Source organism: Megalops cyprinoides, chromosome 24, assembly GCF_013368585.1.
Source record: "Megalops cyprinoides isolate fMegCyp1 chromosome 24, fMegCyp1.pri, whole genome shotgun sequence".
NCBI lineage: Eukaryota > Metazoa > Chordata > Actinopteri > Elopiformes > Megalopidae > Megalops > Megalops cyprinoides.
This window is the reverse complement of record NC_050606.1, coordinates 8,447,614-8,470,119: the sequence shown is the minus strand read 5'-3', so window position 1 is coordinate 8,470,119 and position 22,506 is coordinate 8,447,614. Positions and strand designations below refer to the sequence as shown.

The following is a 22,506-nucleotide window of genomic DNA, read 5'->3' as shown; positions in this document are numbered from 1 at the left end:
TCTGCCGTCCTCCTCTGTCAGCTTCCTGCTGAACATGACAAGAGTTTTTTGGACGTGACACGCCAAATCTGGCCCCGATGGCTCTCGGCCGACTCTGCCCGCAAATTGATTCGCAGACCCAAAGCATGGGGGGAGAAATGCAAATTGCTGTGAGCGCCGCGCGTTGCGATAGGGCTTCAGAGAATACCGCGCTTGCTCTCAGTGGTTTGCCGCCGGTTACGATCTCTTTCCCTTCTGCCCCTTTCTTACATTTGTGGACTTGCACTCAGCTTCCGAATGTACACTGCCTTAGCTGCGTCTTGACTCTGTTCAAATACAAAATCTTAGGAGTACAGTGTGTACAGATACACTCGTCACATACTTTCGTGTGTGTAATTTTCACATGGATTTCAAAGGCCTCACTCCTGCCAGCCTGCGCCAGGATTTCACTGTGCTTCACTGTGTGCGTCTGTTCTCTCTCACTAATGTGGCTTTTTTTTTTTTTTTTTTTTTTTTACACGAACACTAAGCTTCCCACTGGAATAAGAGAACTGCATAAAAATCAGCAAAAACCCGCACTGGAAAGGCATAAATTATTAGCGCTGGTGAGAAATTGTACCTGATTAATGGGATCTGACTTTAATTCAAGATGCCAGCACGATCGCCATAGAGACCTTGAGCTTCTGGATAATTATGTAATCATCGCATCCTCCAGCACATAATTAAACAATCTGCTCTCATGATGAGAGACGGTGGTGTTCTTTTGTGCCCCTGAATTTGGAGGCTCTGTGTTCTGTGGGCATTTCTTTAAATGGACTCATCAAAGCCACACTGCGGGAGCCCTAACGGACGGAACACCGACTCGCAGCTCTGTGCATTGGGAGGCATTGGGTAAGATTCCTGACCGCCGAGAACGATTTCCACCTGAGTTTTACTGTGCGCTGTCCGAATGAGGTCACGCACAGCCTCCTGCTGTTTGGGTAATTAGACACTGTAATTGCCACTTCAGCAGAGCTTTCTCAAAGGAAGAAAAACAGGCGGCGTGAACGAGCCCCCTTCCCTGCCTTTCTCTTGCGGCGGGTAGAAGTGCGCTCCTTCAAATCATTGTCAAGGTTACGTGGGCCTGCCAGGAAGCTGCTGCTCGGCCCCGGAGGAGAGCGCTGCTAAATCACGATGTCCCCTCGCCGGAGGTCTTTGGAGCCCCCCCATTATTACACTGTAATGGCCTGTCAGTGCACGAGAGGGGAACAAGCCCAGAGTGTGGCCCCGCGGAGCCCGCGGCGGGAGCGAGCGTTACCACGCGTCACAGCGAGGCCGGGGCGGTTTCATCTCTGGCTTACCTCACAGGAAGTGGCTTTCCACACGAGCCCATTGTTATTTGCTTCTGGTAGGCCAAGGTTATGCGGCGGCAAAGGGAGGAAATGGGCCCAGCGTTCAGTTTCGGTTTGCATCTGTCTGAGGGGAGACACTCAGGTAAATCTGATGTGAGAAAAAGGGGCTTGCGAAGTTCAGTATCATTATGAGCAACAACTTCCATTGTGTCCATCAGAGCTGTTAGTAGACATCAACATGAACTGGTACAAAATGGCAAGTTGACTCTTTACTGTATGTGGTGAGAAGCTGGTATCTACTACCTACATAGTCTTGTTCATCGTAGAAAGGAATACAAGTCAGAGGCCATTTCCAGCTCAGGCGAAGAACGCAGTTGAAAATGTTGTGTTTGGTCAGCATTTGCAGACCATGCTCAAATGAGCTTCTCCTCTGTATGCATTGAACTGACACCACAGGGGTGAGGAGGTCACATGACATCATTTCTTCCTGGCTAATACCAAGCACTTCCATCACAGGTGCAGAATGCCTCCATGACATGATGCCCTCAAGCCGTTTAAAGTTAAGGGCAGACGCTGAGACCCCTGTGACGAGATGTCGCGCCGTTTGGTCAGCTGGCGCAAATCTGAGGCAGCGGGTTGAGCAGAGCTCGCGGTGTGACGCAGGAAGTGACTGCGTCTCAGAAAATGTTCATTTTCGCATTTAGCGCAAAGGCAAAACTAGACAACACCGGCATATCACAGCTGTAACTTTCTGTGTGCTACGATTTGCATTGTCTGAGCAGTATAACATACGCCTTCTCTCCCTTCGTGCTGATGTGTATTTCTTTCACTCTGAGCTGAACAGCCTCCCAATTCTCAGAGCGCACCACTCCCCTAAGTCCTCAGATGAGAACAGCCTTGACTGACTTGTCACCCTCCACCACTCCCCCCCCACAGCCATGTTGATTTTAGGGAGGATCCATTCTGGCGCTGTTGTGTGTCAAGATTCCTGTCTGAATTTGATTTGTTCAGCATGGCTCTGTCCTGTTACACAGTGCTACAGTGCACATTGGTCTGTTCTTTAAAGGAAGCACTGCAGACCAACGTTACGGATACTGAGATACTGAGAGGGCTCAGATGTCTTCCAGCCCTCATGCTCCTGTGGTCATGTTAGTCCCTTCCCCTTCCCCTTCCCTTTTATTATTATTATTTTGCCCCACAACACACAGCAGAGTGATCATAAATATGTATGCAAAAAAATAACATTGTGGCTTAATCTATAATATATTTCAAAATGTGCATGTTGTTCTGGATTAATAGCATCTGCCAAGCAAAATGTAACCTGGCAATAACATCTGTATATGCCTGAAAGCTGTTACGCTCAAAACAGAACTTCTAATGTGGTTAATTCATTTCGAGTAGAGAATAGTGTTTTTAACTTGGTGAAAGTGCAGTTGTTAGTCCTCTTTTCTCCTTTTACTTTTGCAAGGGTAACTGTATAAACAGGCAGTTGAATGCATGGAAAAGGACAGTCAATATCCAGCTGTGTTTCCCTGTACTGTGAAGACACTGGCTTCAATCAGCTCACCTTCATCTTATTTCCACAGTTTCTCACAATCATTGCATTGCATTTCCTACTTACTAAACCTAGCCCGTGTAAATGCTTATTATTTATTCTCCCAGTGCTTCAGGAAATCAGGAAGCACCGTATGTCGCTTCCTCTAGCTCTGTTCCTACAAGTAAACCCCCCCCACCCACCCACCTACAGCGGAGAAGCCTTAGTTGTATGAGGATCCCATTATGATGGTTGTTCTCAAAGTCCAAGTGAGAGAGTTTGTCGTTCTCAGCCTCATTGTCATTGTAGATAAATTGGGTGTAATTAGGCTCATCACTAAACAAGATCAGACTCTCTGGTGTTTTAACGCTCTCCGTGCTCCTGTGTTCCCCCGTCACGCTCCGCTGCTGTGAGAACAGTCGTTTGCTTACCTCGAAATCACTCGCTGCCATCTTCCAGGGTGACCTGTCAGTCACTCCAGTGCGTCGGAAAGGAAGTCACCGACGGGTATCTCCAGATGTAGAGCGGGGAGGGTGTGTTGTTCTGTGTGTGGATTTGTCAGTTCTTCCTGCTCTGAACAAGTTAATGTGAATCGCTCTTCTGCTATAACCTCCCCACTGAACAAAAGAGCGCCACTTTGGCTCTTCATGACTGGAGAGGGAAAGATTAGGTTTTGTTACTTTTTAAGTTTTGAGGTTTCAGCCTTTGCAGTTTGATGCGTTGTAGAATTCTAGGATTGAAATTTCTGGCAGCTTCTGTGCTGTGTCTGTTAAAGTGAGGGTGATACGGTGCAGATTATTATCGCGGAAAAAATTGCCTTTCACCTGTTTTCTACCAAACCATTGCAATATGATGATGACTGTGATGGTTTGAAGGTTTTATATGATTCTCTGGCTTTGTGATAAGCTACACAGGAAAGTGCACCTGAGGCTATTGTTCAAGCTCCTGCTAACTGGGCAGCAGTGTGATTTAGTGGTAAGGAGCAGGACCCAGACTTGCTGGTTTGATTTCCCATATGGTCCACTACCATTGTACCCTTCGGCGAAGTACTCAACCAAATTTGCTTAAAATATCCATTTGTATGGATAATGTGTGAAAAATGCAAGCTATGCAAGTCACTCTGGATGTCTGGTAAGAAAGTAACAATTACCAGAAGCAGGGTCCCAGCAGATTCTGAGGACTTGTAGAAAACTGCATAAAATTGACCTTATATTTGTTTGCTAGTGCATTCAGTTTTTACTTCCTGCAGTGCTGCACCACAGCTGATATTACAAACAGGGGTCAAAGGACAGTAATGAAAGAATAATATTGTAATTGTTTGTCCTCTTTCCCACAGAAACGAGAGAGGGAAACCTGGGGCCTGACGCACAGCAGCAGGAAGCAGGGTTTAAAGGTGAGTTCTGCTCAGAGCCAATGTTCTTTACATCCAGAGAGGAAGTGGCGAAAGACCTGACCTGTGGTGCATTGTGGGATTTGGAGTTCACAGGCTGGCTGTAGTCAGTGGTGCTAGCGTCGGACTGTTGTCACTGTTACTTACTTAACTGAGGATATATCTCATGTAAGACAGAAACAGCAATTGTAAGCAAACTACCATCCAGCAATTTCACTGTCAAACGGTCTTCTCAGTTTCACTCAGCTGAGTCCTCGGGAGAATGCTGCCTCTTACTTTAGAGCTTTTATTTTTCCATTTTCCCTGGGCCACGTTTCGCAGTGTAAATGTATGACAAGGGTAGAAAGCGTTTAACCCAGAGTGTAAGAAGGCAGCAGATGTGAGGGTGTGAAAAACATTTGACAGGAACATCGTTTATGCGCGGCAGGGACTGCGAGCCTCTCCTATCAGTCAGACCTGTCACCCGGCTCCCTCAGATTTACCCATGTGACCGTGGAGGTTCGCCAGCCATCAGTGGGAGCTGGTATTTTCTGCTGGCTTGCACTCCACGGCGCAGAGAAATCCATCCATCACTGTCTGCCTGGCGGAGCTCATCATAACAGCTCACCTGCAGGGGGCGATGAACGCGCCTGACCTGCGGTGCCTTTCGGGACTGTGCATAGACCGGTCTTGTGTTCATAGCCAGACCCCCTGTCACCTCACCGTAGGCTGTCTTGCAGCCCTCTTTGCTCACTGCACAGGCTCAGTCCTGATTGGCTGCAGGAGAATTGTGGGCGGTGGAAGGGGAGGCGCTTTCAGGTGTAGCGCTGCAGTCAGCTTTAGAGACACGCCGGCTTAAACCTCACCGTGGCGGAGGCGGAGGGGGATGGGGGGCGTGTAGTGGCTGACGGAGAGCAATTGCGTTCCAAGGCAGTGGCAATGCACTCCAGCATCAGTTCCACCCGGCTGCACAACATCATTAAGGTGAAGACCGGGGGTGTGTTTCAATCAAGGTAAATTAAGTTACGGCAACACAAATCTGTGTCATACCAGCCTCAGACAAATGAGCTTTTCATGTGAAAGCTTGCGTGTGTTTACTTGGATGGCTGAAGACATTGATAAGCTTTAGAAAGTATTATGTCTCAGGCTATATTCAATAATCATTAAATTGTTGATTGATATCCTAAAAAATTTTTACATAATAAATGCATATTTGTTTGAATATCTTCCTTTAAGCACATAGTCTTAATTAATGCCATTTTTCTTTTCACTTTCGTGTTTGGTAGCTTGATTAATTGACCATTGACTGTCGATTAATTCACGGGCTTGTGCTCGTGTCTCCACAGTCATAATTTTCTAATTAGTGATGCTATTTAATGGGGATTTTTCAGCCTTTTTCTGGTCATTAAAAGAAGATGATTTTCACAGCATTCATGTGCTTAGAGAGATAGAGAGAGAGAGCATTTGAGAGAGATAGTGGTTGAATGAGGTAATGGGCTGAAAACCTGTGGATTAAAACGAAAGCAAGCTGGTGCTTTAGCCTGTTTTTCCATCCTCTCAGAAGGACGCGTGTACTACTCCGGTGATCTGACCTCCTTGAGACGGGGACCTGGCTCTCTGTGCTCTGCGGGGAGGGGCGGGGCCAGCTGGCGCCGGTTCTGTTGCCGCTGAGAGCATTTAATCGCCATGGCGACGGCTGACTCCGTGAGCATTGCTGTTTCCCCCAGCGTGGCTCCACCCATTAGTCACTGTGCAGGAGGTGGTGCCAAGCTTTCAGCGCTTGCTCAACGGTCATCAGTTTCAGCACGTACATTAAGCGGACTCACAGATCTGTATGTCTTGTGGCAGACACTGATGATTGGACCGATGCATCCATGTATTGTACAGATCAGTGGATCTGCTCGGCACCAGTGCCCATGAACAAGCAGCTGCTTTGACCCCAACAGGGTGAGGCACTCCCAGAGGAGCACAATGCAGTGAGCTGATTTCATTCAGGAATGGAGTCTCATTACACATTCGTGTTCTCACACGTTACGGAAATCAGCCTTCCTGAACTCGAAGAACTTCAAGGAATTTTTCACATTTTGCAACTCAGATTATCGAGTTTTTGTCGCAGGTAATGAACAGAAATACCATTTCTTTGTCACCGCTACACTGACCGTAGTGTCATGGTCACTAGGCAGCTGTGATTTTTGTTTTGACGGTAAAGTTAATTGCCTTTACGAGGGTATCGCTTGCACAACAGCAAGTTATAATGTTCTTTCTAATTCATGAGCAAGTTGGATTACATTTAGGTGCCCACGTTCTTCTGGGACCGAGGGTATGAACCACATGTGCACAGGCCTTAGGGGGTTTTGTCTATGCATAACCTCAAGTTACACACTTTAGGAGTATGGTGTCTTAATTAGCCCTCATTAGTGCACCCAGGGCTCATTAACGTAGTGTGGGAAATGTGTATCACAGATGCCTCAAGGATTTTTTTTTTTTTTTCACCTGAGTCTTCAGCTCAGCAGCATTGTCTGCCGATTCGTTACTCTGTAGCGTCTTTTATTTTTCTGTTTTTTTCAGTGGAAATCATATATTTGTTATTTACCAGCTGGGAGGAGTTCAGGGGAAATAATTTTTACATGACCCAGTGTTGTAGGCTGAGGTACATTTACTCAATATGTGTGCATTTTTCACAGTCCAGAATGACTAATACCAGTAAGTAACATTTTTCCCAACAATAGCCTCACTAAGGCCCTTGATTTATTCATATTTTACCTACAAGAAGAAGATTCCCAAAAAAGAGACCTCCTTTGTAAGTGGCCTGTATTTTCAGTTATTCTGGGTTAGCCAGCCTTTCTAACTCCAGACACTGAAGTCCTATTGCACTATCCTCACCACTTTCTTAGCACCTACACTGTTTTATATATTCATCACTGCAAGGCTTTTTTCTGTGTTTTCTAACAAACTGTTATTTCCTTTTCTTTTTACTTTCACCTCACAGCTTCACTTGTTTGCGAAGGTGTAAATCTTTTCCTGCAAACACGTTTTCTTTATAAGCACAGGTATATTTAAACAGGCCTGACACTTCTTTTCCTGCATGTTTCCTGTGAACAACATTCTAAATGCACGTTCTCTTTATTTAGCATGTTTACTTTTTTACTGCAGAACTGAGGTAAACTACCTATACCTTTTCAGTTCATGTCTTCAGTTAATGAGTCACATGACTCCAAGCCTCAGCTGCACAATAGACTTGTACCTATGCAGCCAAATGCGTTGGTGTGAACAGACACACAGCCTCAGAGATGAGTCAGTCAGCCAGGGGAGGTTAGCTTTGTGGAGGGGTCAGAGCAGCTGAAGAGCACCACAGGAAGGGTTTTCAGATAAAAGGCCCTCAGTTCAGTGCTGGGTGTCCTGGCCTCGGAGGGACTGCCGTTTCGCCCGCTCTCGGCTGAGAGCTGAAAGTGGCCTCTGTTTTCCGGCACAGGTCGGTGGCCGCGGGGCTCGGAAGGAAACTCACCACAGGAGGTAGCAGTGGGTGAGCAGGTCAGCCTGTGCAGGGAGGTCCGCGGGAGCGGCCGTAACAAGCTAACGAGGCACAAGACTTCAATTTCACCACAATCTTTCACTGTTTCACTCTGTTTAAGGGGGGAGGGCCCTCTTAGTTATTTGATGATCTCAGTCAGGTCGTTCCGCTGTCCCAAAACCAGCGTGCCACTGATCAATGCAGCGTTGACTAAAAGTGTTTCGGCCTTTACGTGTCCTTTCTGGTGTGGGCACAGCTTGTCAGCGTAGCTCCCATGGTCAAATGCGTTCGCTCGAGGCGTTTTGAGAGGTGCTGTGATGAAGCACAGGGGAGGGGGCGGGGGGCGGGGGGCTGCAGCGTGATGGTGTTGTTCGACCTCTGTGAGCAATCGCGGGCCTGACAGAGCGACATCTGGTCACTGTTTCCTGGGGGAGGGGAGGGGGGGGCGGGGAGGGGAGGCCCGGTGCAGAATGCTCGCCCTGGTCATCCCGGAGGCGCATGCCAGCTGTCCCCTATACAGGAAGCGCGGTCACACGCAAGGGGGAGGGGAGTCTCCGCTGTCGGTATTGCAGAGGTGAGGCCGCTGTGCCTGTGGTCTCTGTCAGAGATTCTGTCACCTTAAAGTACGGGGGGCTGCCTTAGACCACGTGGTGACATTTTGATTTAATTTTGGCTTTGGCAAACAGGAAACCATCTGACCTGAAATGAAAAATGGAAACATGAAATCTGTCGTGTTTTTGTCATTCTGCAAGGAGAGTGAGCACAAAACTGAAAGCTGGATCACTGAAGTGCAGGCATACTAATCTCAGAAATTAGAAGAGTTTTGCTCTGAGAAGGTAAATTACCTGAATCTCTTGCTACATCTTGAATTTGAAATGCGGTAGCCGTGTTGGGTGTCATTTCAGAAAATACGGCAGAAAATAACGTAGTGGTTCTGGTTAGATTCCCAGCTGGGGCACTACTGCTGTACCCTTGGGAAATGTACTTAACCTAGCATTACCTCAGCTAAGAATTGTAACTTATGTAAGTGGCTCTGGGTAAGAGCATCTGCTAAATGACAATAATGTAATGTAATGAAGTGCACTTTGTGTTGCAGTGAAGGATGAGTGCGGCTCAGATGGGGAGGAGAACGGCAGCACGGACGCCATGGTGGAGGAGATGCTTCAGCAGGGCGACACCGCCGTCATTTACCCAGAGGCACCTGAGGACGAGGCACGGCAGGGCACACCTGAGGCCAGCGGCCACGACGAGAACGGTAACACCCCCCCCCCCCCCACACACACACACACACACACACACACACACACACACACGCACACACACCTTCGTTCCACTCTCCACAGCTCGCCTGCCTCAGTTCACACCTGTCAGTGATGTTTTGGTGGTGCAGTAATACCTCCAGGCCTGTGGGGGGGGGCGCAAACTGTAATGTGAAACCATTTTGCTCTTTATTTACCTGTGAAAAGGGGCTGAGAAGGTGGGTGCAACACATTTAGTGCTTATATTTGTGAAATCCATGAGGGCCATGACCGCTACATCTCAACCCTCACACCTCTAATATCCTGCTTATGAACAGGTAGTCCGTTCCCTGTGTGTTACCAGGTAGTCCTTCGCACAGGACTTACCTGTGTATTTTCTGTAGATGTATAAAACTTGCCCAGGAAATTAAGTTAGATATATCTTCTGAACAATTGCCACATCCTGTTTCTCCTGCCAACAGATTGTAATTGATCAACAGCCTTGCATGTCTGCTCTTCCCCCTTCACTTGATTCACTACGTGCTTCACCTTATCTACAGCCAGCATTCTTTTATTCATTAGTTTCTTTTTTTAGGTTTGTAATGTTTTTCTTTGAAAAAGCCAGGCAGTTGCTCCTGGAGTGACTGTTTCAGGGTTGTTTGCCGCACAGACGCATTTCAGTGCATTCTCTCCTTGAGGTATCCTCATAGTTACAGTGCTCAGAAGGGCCCATTGTTTGCGCTGATGGTGTTTGGAGGACGCACAGTGGCACTCGTAGATCTCATCGGACGTCCTTCCGTGTCCTTTTCAGGCCTCCAAGGTTGCTCATGTCTTAGCTTGTTATTGTTCGACATCAAAGCGCCTCTCCTTCAGTCCCCCATCCACACGCATAGTATTTCATCTTCGGTCCCCAGTGATGAGCACTTCAGAGCTGTGTCAGGAGAGTGAAACGAATCGGCGGCAGAGCCCGCAGGCTGATCCGGGCCTCTCACTCTCTCTCTCTCTCTCTTGCTGTCAGGGACCCCAGACGCCTTCTCCCAGCTCCTGACGTGCCCCTACTGCGCCCGCGGCTACAAGCGCTACACCTCGCTGAAGGAGCACATCAAGTACCGGCACGAGAAGAGCGAGGACAACTTCAGCTGCTCCGTCTGCAGCTACACCTTCGCCTACCGGACGCAGCTGGACCGGCACATGACGGCACACAAGTCCGGGCGGGACCAGGTGCACTCCGCCTCCCGGAACCCACATCTCTGGGCCCTCAGAGAGTCAACGGGGCCTCTCAGAATCAATGGGGGGATTGTTTGATGTGTTAATTTAGCATTTTAAGGCAATGATAAAGGATTCTCTAACTTATGTACGCAGTGTAATTGGGCCGGGGTTTTTTATGCACCTAAATTTGCTGCCCGTGATGTATCAGTCCTCGTACGCAGCTAAGAGGCCTGGTTCCCTGCCCCCTTCAGTGTGGGCAGATTGCCCATTTAATTCAATTAGTAAGGAGGGGGCAGTCCTCCCACAGAGTGCCATTAGTGTGAAATAAGTAGCAGGATATTAATCTCTCTCCTAGCATTACTGTACAAGTTATTTATTTATTTCGCATTAAAACGTCCCTCTGATAATTCTGAAATATGTATGTTACAGTCTTTTTATCCAAAATGAATTACAGTCCATTTGATATTGTACATTAAACAGTGCAAAATATTGTCTTGCTGGATCTTCAGATTTCTAAAACCCAAATCATAAAAATGCATGAAGGAAAAATTAGGGTGGAAAAGCAGCCGCAAATGTATGCGGGCATTTGAGGGATGCAGAATGAGAACATACTGCGTCGGAGCACGGATTCCTCTGACGGAGGTTCAGCTCAGGAAGTGTGTGGGGGGGTGGGGGGGGTGGGGGTGCTGCAAAAAGACTGAAGAGGATAATGAGTCACATGCTCATTGAAATGCTGCCTGTGTCTTGCTCTGCCTCCCAGCGTGTGCATGTGACGCAGTCCGGAGGAAACCGCAAATTCAAGTGCACCGAGTGCTCCAAGGCGTTCAAGTACAAGCATCACCTAAAGGAGCACTTACGAATCCACAGCGGTGAGTGTCCGGCCGTGGGGTTGCAACGCCCCAAGTGCAGACACAACTGGCCTCTGATCTCACGGTCGGTCCGGATCACACCTCGTAACCGAAAACACCTCGTCCGCAGTGTAGACACAGATGTGTTAGTTGTAAAGCCAGAGGTGTTTATATTTTCAATTTTGTCTGTTTATGTCGCTTAATTGTATCAGCAAGTTTGTCTCTGTGTTTAATGTGTCCTAATTGTATTGCTACTGGCAGCCTGACTTTGAGCGAATGGTTGTGATTTCTGTTATGCCACACACTTAATCGTTGTTGATGAAATTTAGAAGAAGGTTTTGTGTTTTTATTATTTCATTAATTTATTTATTCACATAGCAGATACTCTTACCCAGAGTGACTCACAGAGTAGAACAGAATACAATGCAAAATACAGTTTGTTGTACAAAATACAGATTCAAACTCAACAAGAACAAGCTGGCCGTGACCTGAAGAGCAGTCCTCTGAATTTCCCTGTTGATTGTTTACAGGAGAGAAGCCATACGAATGCCCAAACTGCAAGAAGCGCTTTTCTCACTCCGGGTCCTACAGCTCCCACATCAGCAGCAAGAAATGCATCGGCCCGCTGCCTGTGAACGGCCGGCCCCGCCCGGGGGGAAAGGCCCCCCAGTGCCCCTCCCCCTCCCAGCCCGCCCTGCCCTCGGCCCCCGGCCGGACGCAGCTCCGCGAGAAGCCGGACCACGGCAAGCCCCTGCAGGAGCAGCTGCCTGTCAACCAGATCAAAGCGGAGCCCGTGGAGTACGAGTACAAGCCCGTGGTGGTGGCCCCCGCGGTGAACGGGGTGTTCAACGGGGGCCCCGCCCTGCAGGCGCCGGCCCCGGCTCAGGGCGTGGTGCAGGCGGTGGTGCTGCCCACCGTGGGCCTGGTCTCGCCCATCAGCATCAACCTGAGCGACATCCAGAACGTCCTCAAGGTAGCGGTGGACGGGAACGTGCTGCGCCAGGTGCTGGAGAGCGCCCACATCAACGCCGTGTCCAAAGAGGCGGGGGCGGCGGCGGTGGCGGCGGGCCAAGGCCAACCGCAGCCCGTGGCCGGCACCCACTCCGTCATCTCCGCCATCAGTCTTCCCATCGTCGACCAGGACGGCACCACCAAGATCATCATCAACTACAGCTTAGAGCCCAGCCCCGCCCAGGTGGCCCCCCAGGCCCCCAAAAAGGAGGTGCCCCGGAGCGCTGAGGTCTGCAAGGCGGAGAAGCCCCCCGAGGATCTCACCGTCAAGGCGGAGCAGAACAAAAAAGCGGAGGCCGCGAACGCCAAGGCGACAGAGGTGGAGGTGGAGGCGGAGGCGGCGCCGGGTTCGGTGCCGGCACAGAGTAGCAGTACCTGCCTCCTGTGTGATGACTGCCCGGGAGGCCTGGATGCACTTCACAAGCTGAGACACTGTAACGCCGAGGGCCTGAAGATCAACGGGACGGATGTGGAGAGCTGCGACTCCGCCATCTCCTCCCTGCTGTCGGACGGGTCGCCTGGCCAGCCCCCGCTGAAGAACCTCCTCTCGCTCCTCAAGGCCTACTTCGCCCTGAACGCCGAGCCCACCGCCGAGGAGCTGGCCAAGATCTCCGACTCGGTCAGCCTGCCCACGGATGTGGTGAAGAAGTGGTTCGAGAAAATGCAGTCGGGGCAGATTTCGGTGGGAGGTCCCCGCCCTCCCCCTCCTGGGCCCGAGGCCCCCGCGTCCGAGAGCAACAAAGCCGAGGCTGATCCCCCCGCGGCCCCTGAGCAGAACGGTGAGGCCGCCGTGTCTGAAAGCCCGCTCACTGCACCCCAAGCGCAGAGCGCCTCAACCGAGCCTGCCAGCGCCGCCGCCAACGGAGCCAACAGCACCCCCACCTCCCCCTCACCACTAAACCTGTCCTCCACCGGGCTCATCATCATCAAATCCGAGGAAGACTCTGAGGAGGAAGGGCAGGCGGAACCCCTCGACCTGTCACTACCAAAGCTCCCCAGAGGAGAGACGGACAGAGCCGCCAGTAGCGTTTACCAGAGCAGTGTTTACTCCGTTCAGGAAGAGCCCCTGAACCTAACTTGCACAAAGAAAGAGCAGCCGCAAAGTGACACTATTTACGTAACCCCAAGTGCCAACCCCGTCAACATCGTCACCACTCAGTTACCCACCATCGTGGCCATCACCGACCAGGGCAGCGTGCCGTGCTTGCGGGCGGTGACCGCCAACAAACAGACTATCCTGATCCCACAGCTTGCGTACACCTACACCACTTCAGGAAGCAGTCCCACGGGGACCGACACCCAGAAGAAGACGCTGCAGGCCAATGGCCACCAGGTTCGTAATGAGCGGGTCTAATACGGTGTGTCAAGACCGTGAGATTCTGTTTGACACAGGGGGCAGGCGTACTCCTGGAGTCTGCAGTGTCTGCATGCTCTCCGTCTTTCTACGCATTCAGCCACCTGATTCAGCTAATATTTGTGCTGATCAAGCCACTTTAGATAGCATCCCCACTTCTGAGTGCTGGTGGTTTGAAGAGAGGTTGAAAATGTGCTGGGCTGTGGCTCTTGAGTTGAGCAGTCCTAGACTTTGGTATGGATTGGACCAGAGCTCTGTAACCCTGCTCCTAGTGAGCTTCACTCATCTGCACTCTCTGGGTCTGCTTTAGGTGTCGGTCGATATGGCAGCTGCTCTTATTGACCTGGTTAAGTGATTGGGAGGTTAATTTAGCCAATCGAAAGGACAATGCATTTTGATCTTTCCGAAAATAGCTGCATGTTCCGGTATCACTGTTTTCAATAAGGCCTCTTCAGAATTATTTCAGCAAACCTCTTTAGACCATACTACTCTGGTATTTATAGAATTTTTATTATAATTTTTTAAGTAGCAGGTCATGATGTGGCAAGCCCTCGTGCCTGTGGTATGCTACAGGTGACTGACCGCAGTGCAGTGAAAGGTGTCATGTTTTACCATCAAATCCAAAACCTCTAGAACATAATACATCCCTTGTGACCGTTCCATAAGAAATCAAATAGTCCGCGACCAGATGCTGGGGCTGGTTTCCACATGAGGTCAGCGATTGTAATGAGGTTAGGCTCCACCTGTTGAGCGCATTTTTTCAAAAGGCTGCATATTTCAACCGGCGCAAAGAGAGGAGGCCCTGGAAAGCCGTGCTGGTGTGACATAACTCTTCCCTGCGAACGTCTCTGATGGTCAGGAGCTGTTATGAGCTTTCGCTGAGAGGGTGGAGATGGAATAGTCCCTCAGGAATGAGGGACTATTCCATCCCCCTCTCTCTCTCTCTTCCTGGCTCCAGATCGGAGCTCTTTCAACAGCTCTGTATGAGCAACAGGGGGCGGGAAAACTCTGGGTGGGGTCCCGTTTGTGGAGAAAACGTGTTGGTAATTTGTTCCCCTGCTCACATGGAGAGTCCAAATGGAGAGAGTTGCTGGCAAGCGTGGTGCACATTATCATGGAGATCTGGGGGAGGTCTTCACAATGTAGCATACATACAATACTGGATTAAAAACGCAGTTTGAGATTTACAGTTCATAGCCGCTCCTGGCTTGATAATCAGACTCTCTCCTGAGCATGCTGAATGATAGGTCCATCAGGTGAACTATATTAATATGCATGACTGCGCAGTTAAATATGCAGCTTGGCAGACAGCTCTGTGAACCTCATGATGAAATTTGCAGGGATGGTATAGACAGAGACCACTTTCTGCCTGTGCCACTGTGCAGCTACATTACCAGATCATTAAGTCATCCTGAATGCTTAACAAGGTCGTAGCGTCCGGCTAATAAGCTCAATCTGTTCAGTGTTACCCTACCTGACAGGCTTGATTGCACTTCTCCCCTTTACCGGAACATATCCTTACATTTATAATCCTTCTTGGCATATCCTACTTCTCACAGCAAGGTCGATCTTATTGATGTCACCCTATCTGACAGGCGTAATCCCAACAGTGTTACAATATTGTCATTTAGCAGATGCTGTTATCCAGAGCAACTTATATAGGTTACAGCTTTACATGTTACCCATTTGTACAGCTGGATATACTGAGGCAATTTTGGGTGAAGTACTTTGGCACTGCCGCTGCATCCTTAACCTGCGCAAAGTGCCCAGCAATCTTTCGCTTATGAGCCATGCTCCTTAACAATACGCCACACTGTCATTAAATAAAAAAGGTTAGTATCTCTTAGTCCCTTTTTGTCAGTTTAGAAGTCCTATAGCGTAAGCATCAAAATGTAAAGAGTTTCATATTTTGTTACGGTCAAAAAGATCTCTCATATGTCCTTACTGATGAGCTTGAAGACCTTAGACAACGCAAGGTATGTTGTTGTGTTTGTTTTCATGGCCAATGCCACCTGGACTATGGGTTTATTCAGCAATGGAAATATTAATTTAAAAGCTTGAATTTGTTTCAGTTCAACTGTTAATATTCTGTTCTGCCGTTTTCCAGAGGTTTCTATTTTCCTGGGTTCAGACAATAATTTTCCAGTTATTCACACATGGCCGTTGGATTTGCGTTTTGAATCCTTTCAGTTCCCTCTGGAAAATTCACTCGCGATTCAGTTGATTGCTTTGATTGGTGGCAGGTTGGATACAGGGTGCTGCAGTCCTCCAGCTTTCCCCCACCCTGACCCAGATGCCACACGAGTGTAGAGGCCTGTTAAAGTTCATTCTGGAGCCTTGTTCTCCTCAGTTCAAGGCTGTAATTTGTTAACCAGTTGGGGCTGTATGGAGTGCATTGCTCTCGCTGCGGGCTCATGCAGGATGACATCACAACACGCAGGCCTTTAAACTGAGGCTGTAAACCTCAGAGCCGTCAGCATTCCGCATGCCACGCGCATATCGTATTCTCCAAACAGGATGTGACCTTATGTCATTACTTCCTTTCAGTACAGCCCCCACGGGGATTAACTTTGGAAGCAGTGAACTTCACACAGGCGTTGCGCATACCAGCCCCGAAAAACATGCCGATTTCCAAGGCTCGTTTTGTCCAGTTTTGGACGGGGCCGCAGTATAGCACAGTGGATAAGGAGCAGGACCGAAAGGATACTGGTGCAATTCCCTGCTGGGGGACTGCTGCTGTACCCTCAGGCAAGGTACTTAACCCACAATTGCCTCAGTAAATATCCACCCGTATAAATGGATAACATAAAAATTGTAGCCTATAAGAGCATCTGCTGAATGACAATAAAAGCCTGTATCTTCATGGACAGAGATATTTGCACAACAGCTCCCCTGAACTCTGGTCCTCCTGTTAGTAGGCAGGACTGATGGATTATGTCTGAATACACCGTTGTGAAACCGTGTGCCTCTGTCCTATATTCGGCGACCTCCCTGATGTCAACCCCCACCCCCTCTCCCTCTCCTTCTCCCCATGCCCCACAGGAGGAGAGATTAGACACTAGCTCTGAGGGCGTGGAGGAGCAGAACGACTCGGACTCGGCCCCGCCCCGGAAGAAGATGCGGAAGACGGAGAGCGGTATGTACGCCTGCGACCTGTGTGACAAGATCTTCCAGAAGAGCAGCTCCCTGCTCCGACACAAGTATGAGCACACAGGTACGTTACATGGGGAGGGTGCCCTCAGCCTCCACCCCGGCCCTCCCTAACCCCCACCCCGGCCCTCCCCAACCCCCACCCCAGCCATCTCCCACCCCCACCCCACCCCCCCAGCTCGATTTACGGCCCGGGCCTGGCGCTCCCTCCGCTCCAACCCGAGACGTTGCCTCATAGCGGAGGTCCCGCAGAAATATGAAACCGGGTGAAACGCACAGCAGTATAAAAGCAGGGTTGCCATTACCCGGGGCCTGCTTTGCAGAGGGCGCCGAGACTATCCGCGCAGGAGTCATTGCCCTACGCCGGCTCACAGCGTCGTAAATTCCTCCCTCCCCCCGTATCTGTGCACCGCTGGCCTCACCCCTTTAATTAAAGCTGGATAAGGAGTCGGGGTTCTGTTTGCAATTACATGGGGGCCCTGTCCAAGTGTTGCTCCAGATCGCCCACGCCGCGCTGGGAGGTCCCTCCCTGCCACTACGGTACCTGGCTTAGCGCGGCTGCCTGACGTCCAGATGACTTCAGAGTGCGATTGCAACACCTTGACCTGTCAAACTCCTCGGGCCCCAGCTGTTCAAACCACGTCCAGCAGAGAGTTTCAAAATGTGTTACTTGAGCTCCAGAACGCCCTCCAGGACATCATTTCACCAAATGGTTCTCTGTTGCCTAATACCACAGTCAGAGGTCGTTATAAAACAAATTATTGTCTACAGTGCAGCTAATTTCCAGCTCTCCTTGAACCCTTTATTTCAACATCACCATTCCCTGTTCGCTCAGTGATATGAGCATGATGCGTATCTAAATATTGCTAATGTTCTGGAAAAAAACCCCACACCCCCAGATTCTGCATAGCTTGGGGTTGCTGTGGGGATAGTTGTGGGTTGTGAGAGATTTTTTAATGCTGAATGCTGTTCTTGTCTCCCCGCAGGTAAGAGGCCACATGAGTGCGGTATCTGCAGCAAGGCCTTCAAACACAAGCACCACCTGATCGAGCACATGCGCCTGCACTCGGGCGAGAAGCCCTACCAGTGCGACAAGTGCGGGAAGCGCTTCTCCCACTCCGGCTCCTACTCCCAGCACATGAACCACCGCTACTCCTACTGCAAGAAGGAGGCGCAGGAGCGGCAGGAGGGCGGCGAGCGGGGGGAGGGCCGGGGGGAGGCGGCGGCCCCCGGGGAGCGCCTGACGGGCAGCCAGGCCGCCTCGCCCCCCTCCCAACTCGACTCAGACGACCGGGAGAGCAGCACCCGGGAGGACGAGGAGAGCGAGGAGGAGGAGGAGGAGGAGGAAGAGGAGGGGGCCGCCGTGAGCGAGGACGAGATCCAGGTGGTGCGCGTGGGCGAGGGGGAGGACAGCGAGGAGGAGGGGGAGGGAGAGGAAGAGGAGCATGCGGCCGAGGAGCAGGAGGAGGGAGCGCAGGACAAAGAGGAGGCGCTGGGAGAGGGAGAGGGAGCCGTGCCGGGAGAGGAGGAGACGCAGGAGAACACGCAGGAAGGAGGTAAAGCTCAGGAGGAAGAGGAGGCGATGGAGACAGAGGAAACCACGGCAACGGAGGAGACGGCAGAAACCGATAAGAAGGAAGACAGGAAGGAGACCTTGATGGACTTAGCAGAAGCAGCGGACAGGAACGAGGGTGAGAATTCGGAACATGGGGACAAGGAAGCGGAAGATAAGGTTGATGGGAAATGAAAGGAGCCAGAGCGATTATTCTCTGAATCAAAGTATGAAACGGAAAGGAACAAAGGAAGAATGAAAACCACATGTTTCCCTCACTATACAACCTGTATAGATTAATGTTGGAAAAAAAAACATGGTTTCCCCGACACTGTGTCTCAGTTCACTACTGTGGATAAACCCGGGTGTGCCTGAACTAGAAAAAAAAAAAAAAAAGAAAACTAGTAACTTTTCCACGTGAGAAATTTTCAGTGTTAGAAGCTGTTTGTAAAAATACATAAAGTGTAACAAAAAATGCATATACGGACTTTGAAAACAAGAGTTGACAAGTTTTAGATAATGTTTTATTACTAAAACATCCTGGGTCATTTCTTTTATCAGTGTTACTAATTTCGTCACTCATGTTTTAACCTTTTAAGCTGTACAGATGGGAGAGATTTCTATACCTTTTTATTGCCAATGAAGTTTGCTAAAATCAGTATTTTATTAAGTTGGAAGAAAAACCTCTGCACTACAGTATTCCTGGTTTACTTATGGATACCGATGCTTCAGTGTTGTCTACCCATCAGTATTGTCGCACTAGAGTCGCCCTTCACAAAGTTAGCTGACATTAACATAGCGTTTCGTTTTCAATTGGATTGTTAGCCTTAACGAAGTATAAGATATTCTGGGGCACTGACACCTTCAAGAGGGTTTTCTCCTATCAGGGAAGATGGCGTTACAGCCATGAAGCCAGCATTCTTACACTGGCCTCCGTTTAAACTAACCGCAGTGCTCTTCGTCCAGTTGAACCCCTGTTACCCCCAACACCCCCCCCCCCTTTTCTTACAAGTCATGTTCTCGTTAATTTCAGCAACTACCAAATTCGACGTTTTTGTTCAGCAGGTGCAGAAGGCAACCGTTCGTGAATCTTTTACTCGAAGCAAAGGGCTAAGCGCGTTGCGGTCAGGTTAAATCGAGGCGATTTTTCTTCTGTGTGTTCTGTTGAGTCGGAGCTCAGTGTTATAGGGTCAGGTGAAGCCAGATGTACAGTACAGAACATTTTCCCCCAGCCTTATGCAAACCTGTGTGTAAGTGCCATTGATCAGTGTTACTTTTACTAAGTGGCTGTAGCCAGTATTTGTGTTAACGTAGGGTCCATATTAGCTATGATTTGTCGGCTGTCTTGGACGCTTTCTGTTTTTTTTTCTTTTTGTCGTTGTTGTATTGCTTTTCTCGGCAGAGAGAGGACTTCGCACAGAATATTCAGGAAGGCTCGGTTATCGAGCAAAGGAAAATTATGTACATTTTTTTTCTGCCTTGGAATGTCAATCAGAATGGGTTTGCTGCACTTGTTGAACGTTGGAAGTTTGTGGCAAGCTCACCTGCACTTCAGGAATCAAACCTTAGTTATTATGGTCCCACAAATGAAGTATTTTAGCTACTTTTACCTGTCAGTATTACAGTTTTTTTTTCACTTTTTTCACTTTTTTGGTTTTTGTTTTGTTGTGTTTTTTATGTTCCTGCAAAAATGTTCAGTATTTTAAACAATGGCAGTATAGTCCCCTCCTCACTGAGATACATACATGTTTAGTTATAGAAACCTTTTATATTTATGTGTCTTATTTTTATATTTCTTTATGGTTATTTATTACACAATGTAGTGTATAATACTGTAGTTTGTATTAATACAATAATATATTTTAGTATGAAAAATACTTTGGAAGGCAAATGAATTCAACGCTAGAGACACAGCTCTGGCCTATGCTTTGAAAATATGATCATAACTCAGTTAAATGTTTGAGAAGAAAAAACAAAGATTGGAACCTTTTACCTTTGCATCCATTACCAACTTAGTTTTAATTTTTCCCACTTTAATATGAAGCTACTGAACTTTGAAAACTAAGTGTGTGATTACTAGCATGAGTATTTGCTGTTGTATTGATTGAAGGAATACCATAACAATGAAGATGTACTGTCCTTTTGAAAAGCCAAACCTGGATTGACATACCTTTCTCTTATTTGTGCCAAGTTGTTACATTGTATGTCTGAACCAAGGCTAAAGCTTGTTTTTTAAGTCCCTGTTTGATCCACAGTCATTTTTATAGGTTTCTTTTTTTACATTTTTGCTTAGGATTTTGTTTTTGTTTTTTTTTTTTTTTTGTTTTGTTTTTTATGACTGGCCATCACAATAAAATACATCAACAAAGCGGCATTGAATTGTAATATTTCTCTTTTTTATTAAATATATGATGAGAATAACCATAATAGCCAATAACAGCAATATCAATCACTATAGGTTTTCTAAATAATTACATTTAGCTGCGTAAAGTAGTTCTGTTTTTGGTATAGTTTGCAATATAGTGAAACTATGTGATAGGGTTGTCTGATCCTTGCGGGACAGTCTGCAGTGCTTTTTGTCTTTATCTTTTTTTTGTTTTAAGAATGGACATGCATCTGTAAATATAGAGATTTGCATTCTGTTTCATCAGTTAGACCTGAATAGCCATCCTGGCAACAAGGCAAGTTTTGGGGGTTTTCCGGTCATATCAAAACAAACCCTCCATTACAGTGCATGCGTTTTTGTTAGTCACATTCAACTACAGCTGAAAGGAACCGGAGGACATTGGACCCTGTGAAAAAGGCATTTCTGCTGCATTACCCGGGGGTGATGTGAGATCCGGAAAGACGTATATCTGCCCATATGGTCATAAGTGCACTGACCTGTTCCCTCTCCCACGCTGTGATCGATGCCTCCATATGGCTGGGTGTGTTCAGTGCTTACTTCTGTGCTCCCTTGGACCTCAATCCCCAGGATAATTTCAGTTTGCCAGAGATGCGATTGTGCTGGGTTATGTCCTCTTGTGGAACAGTTGTATAAACACACCTTCATCTGCCAAAAGTGCTGCAACCATGCCCTGGCTGCGTAGAGTACTAGGTAGCCAACCATTCCTGGGCCAATGTGATTTCAGTCCTACCTCTCTGGCAGTGACCATGAGTGGAAACTGAATGTCTGAACAGCATTGTCATGGTCAACTGGACCTGTGCATGGATTAGCAAAAATGGGGTACCAGTGGGGAAGAAGCTTTATTCTCAGGTAAGAATCCATGGTCTTAGGGCCCACTCCTTTTCAGCATGCTAACTGTCTGCTTGGCCAGTGACTCATTTTAACTGAACAGCCTCTGCCATTCCTCTGTGTAATCTATCACAAAGGCCCTTGTGTCAAACTATCTGAACTCCCTCTAACCTCAAAGACCCATTTTCTCTAATGAGTTAAAAGCAGGTGTTAAATTCCTCCATTTCTTACACATCATTTCCCAAAAGTGAAAAGTGCGCTGTCCCCTTGCAGAGCCAACTGGCACGCCTTTTAAATTCTATGTGTGCGAAGCTGTTGCCGCTTCACCAAAGCTACGGTGTGCTTTATGAGTCCCTGTTTGGTCCGGTCGAATTAGGGAAGTGACAGAGAGTTTTCATTTCAGACACGGGGAACTGGAATGAGATGAGGGAACTGGGGGGCAAATCCAGTCTGATGGGACTTTAACCCTGCCCACCACCACCTCAGGCCTGATACACACAGTCCAAAACCAGCCCAAGGTTATTTGTATCGATCTGCGTCTGCTTTCCCTCAGGTGTTACAAATACATGAATTAGTAATGGACCACACAATAAATCTATAATTTGATGGGGGACCGAAAGCGGTCCTTATTACAAGCAGTGTGCCATGCGCTGTGCTCACCATGAGTATGAGGTGGGCGTTTTCCGAACCGGACGAAAGGGAAGGTCTGTGTCATGAAGATGGGAGAGGCGAGGAGGAGGACGACACCTGCTGGTCATGTGACACATCACATAAAACTGACAAAATTGTCTGTTGCATTAAGGAAGTGGTCCTAGATTGTTATGGGAGTCTCTGAGCTTTGGGCGGGGGGGTTGACACGGGAAGGCTCTTTGGGAGACTGCATCGAGTATTAATATTCTTGTTTGATCCTGGATGTGTGTGTGTGTGGGGGGGTTGCCATGGATTGATTCAAGCTAACTGAGAGCAGCGGAGTGTATTGATTTCAAGGAGGCCTGAGCCACTCTTACTGAAGATTTCCACCAGCTTCCTATTCATTCTTCCTAACAGGGGCCAATGGCTGCTGCCAAACACACGTCAGTCAGTGGTAGTGGGCCGTAATGGAGATGGAGAGAGAGACAGCAAATAGACTCACTGAGTTCCTGTGCCCCTGGCTCCAGGCTCTTTAGGGGTTATCCCTCATTTTAA

General features: G+C 48.5%; 1 protein-coding gene across 1 annotated transcript in view; it reads left to right on the top strand.

The window, feature by feature from the left end:
* The window catches only part of LOC118771537 (zinc finger E-box-binding homeobox 1-like), a 70,233-nt gene extending 51,952 nt beyond the window's left edge, over positions 1-18,281 (top strand). Inside the window, exons 3-9 of the mRNA XM_036519544.1 lie at positions 4,181-4,237; positions 8,821-8,979; positions 9,981-10,183; positions 10,932-11,040; positions 11,550-13,363; positions 16,427-16,598; positions 17,521-18,281. Of these exons, the coding sequence (XP_036375437.1) occupies positions 4,181-4,237; positions 8,821-8,979; positions 9,981-10,183; positions 10,932-11,040; positions 11,550-13,363; positions 16,427-16,598; positions 17,521-18,281 (3,275 nt within the window). The remainder of the gene's footprint in view (positions 1-4,180; positions 4,238-8,820; positions 8,980-9,980; positions 10,184-10,931; positions 11,041-11,549; positions 13,364-16,426; positions 16,599-17,520) is intronic.
* Positions 18,282-22,506: the final 4,225 nt, after the last annotated feature.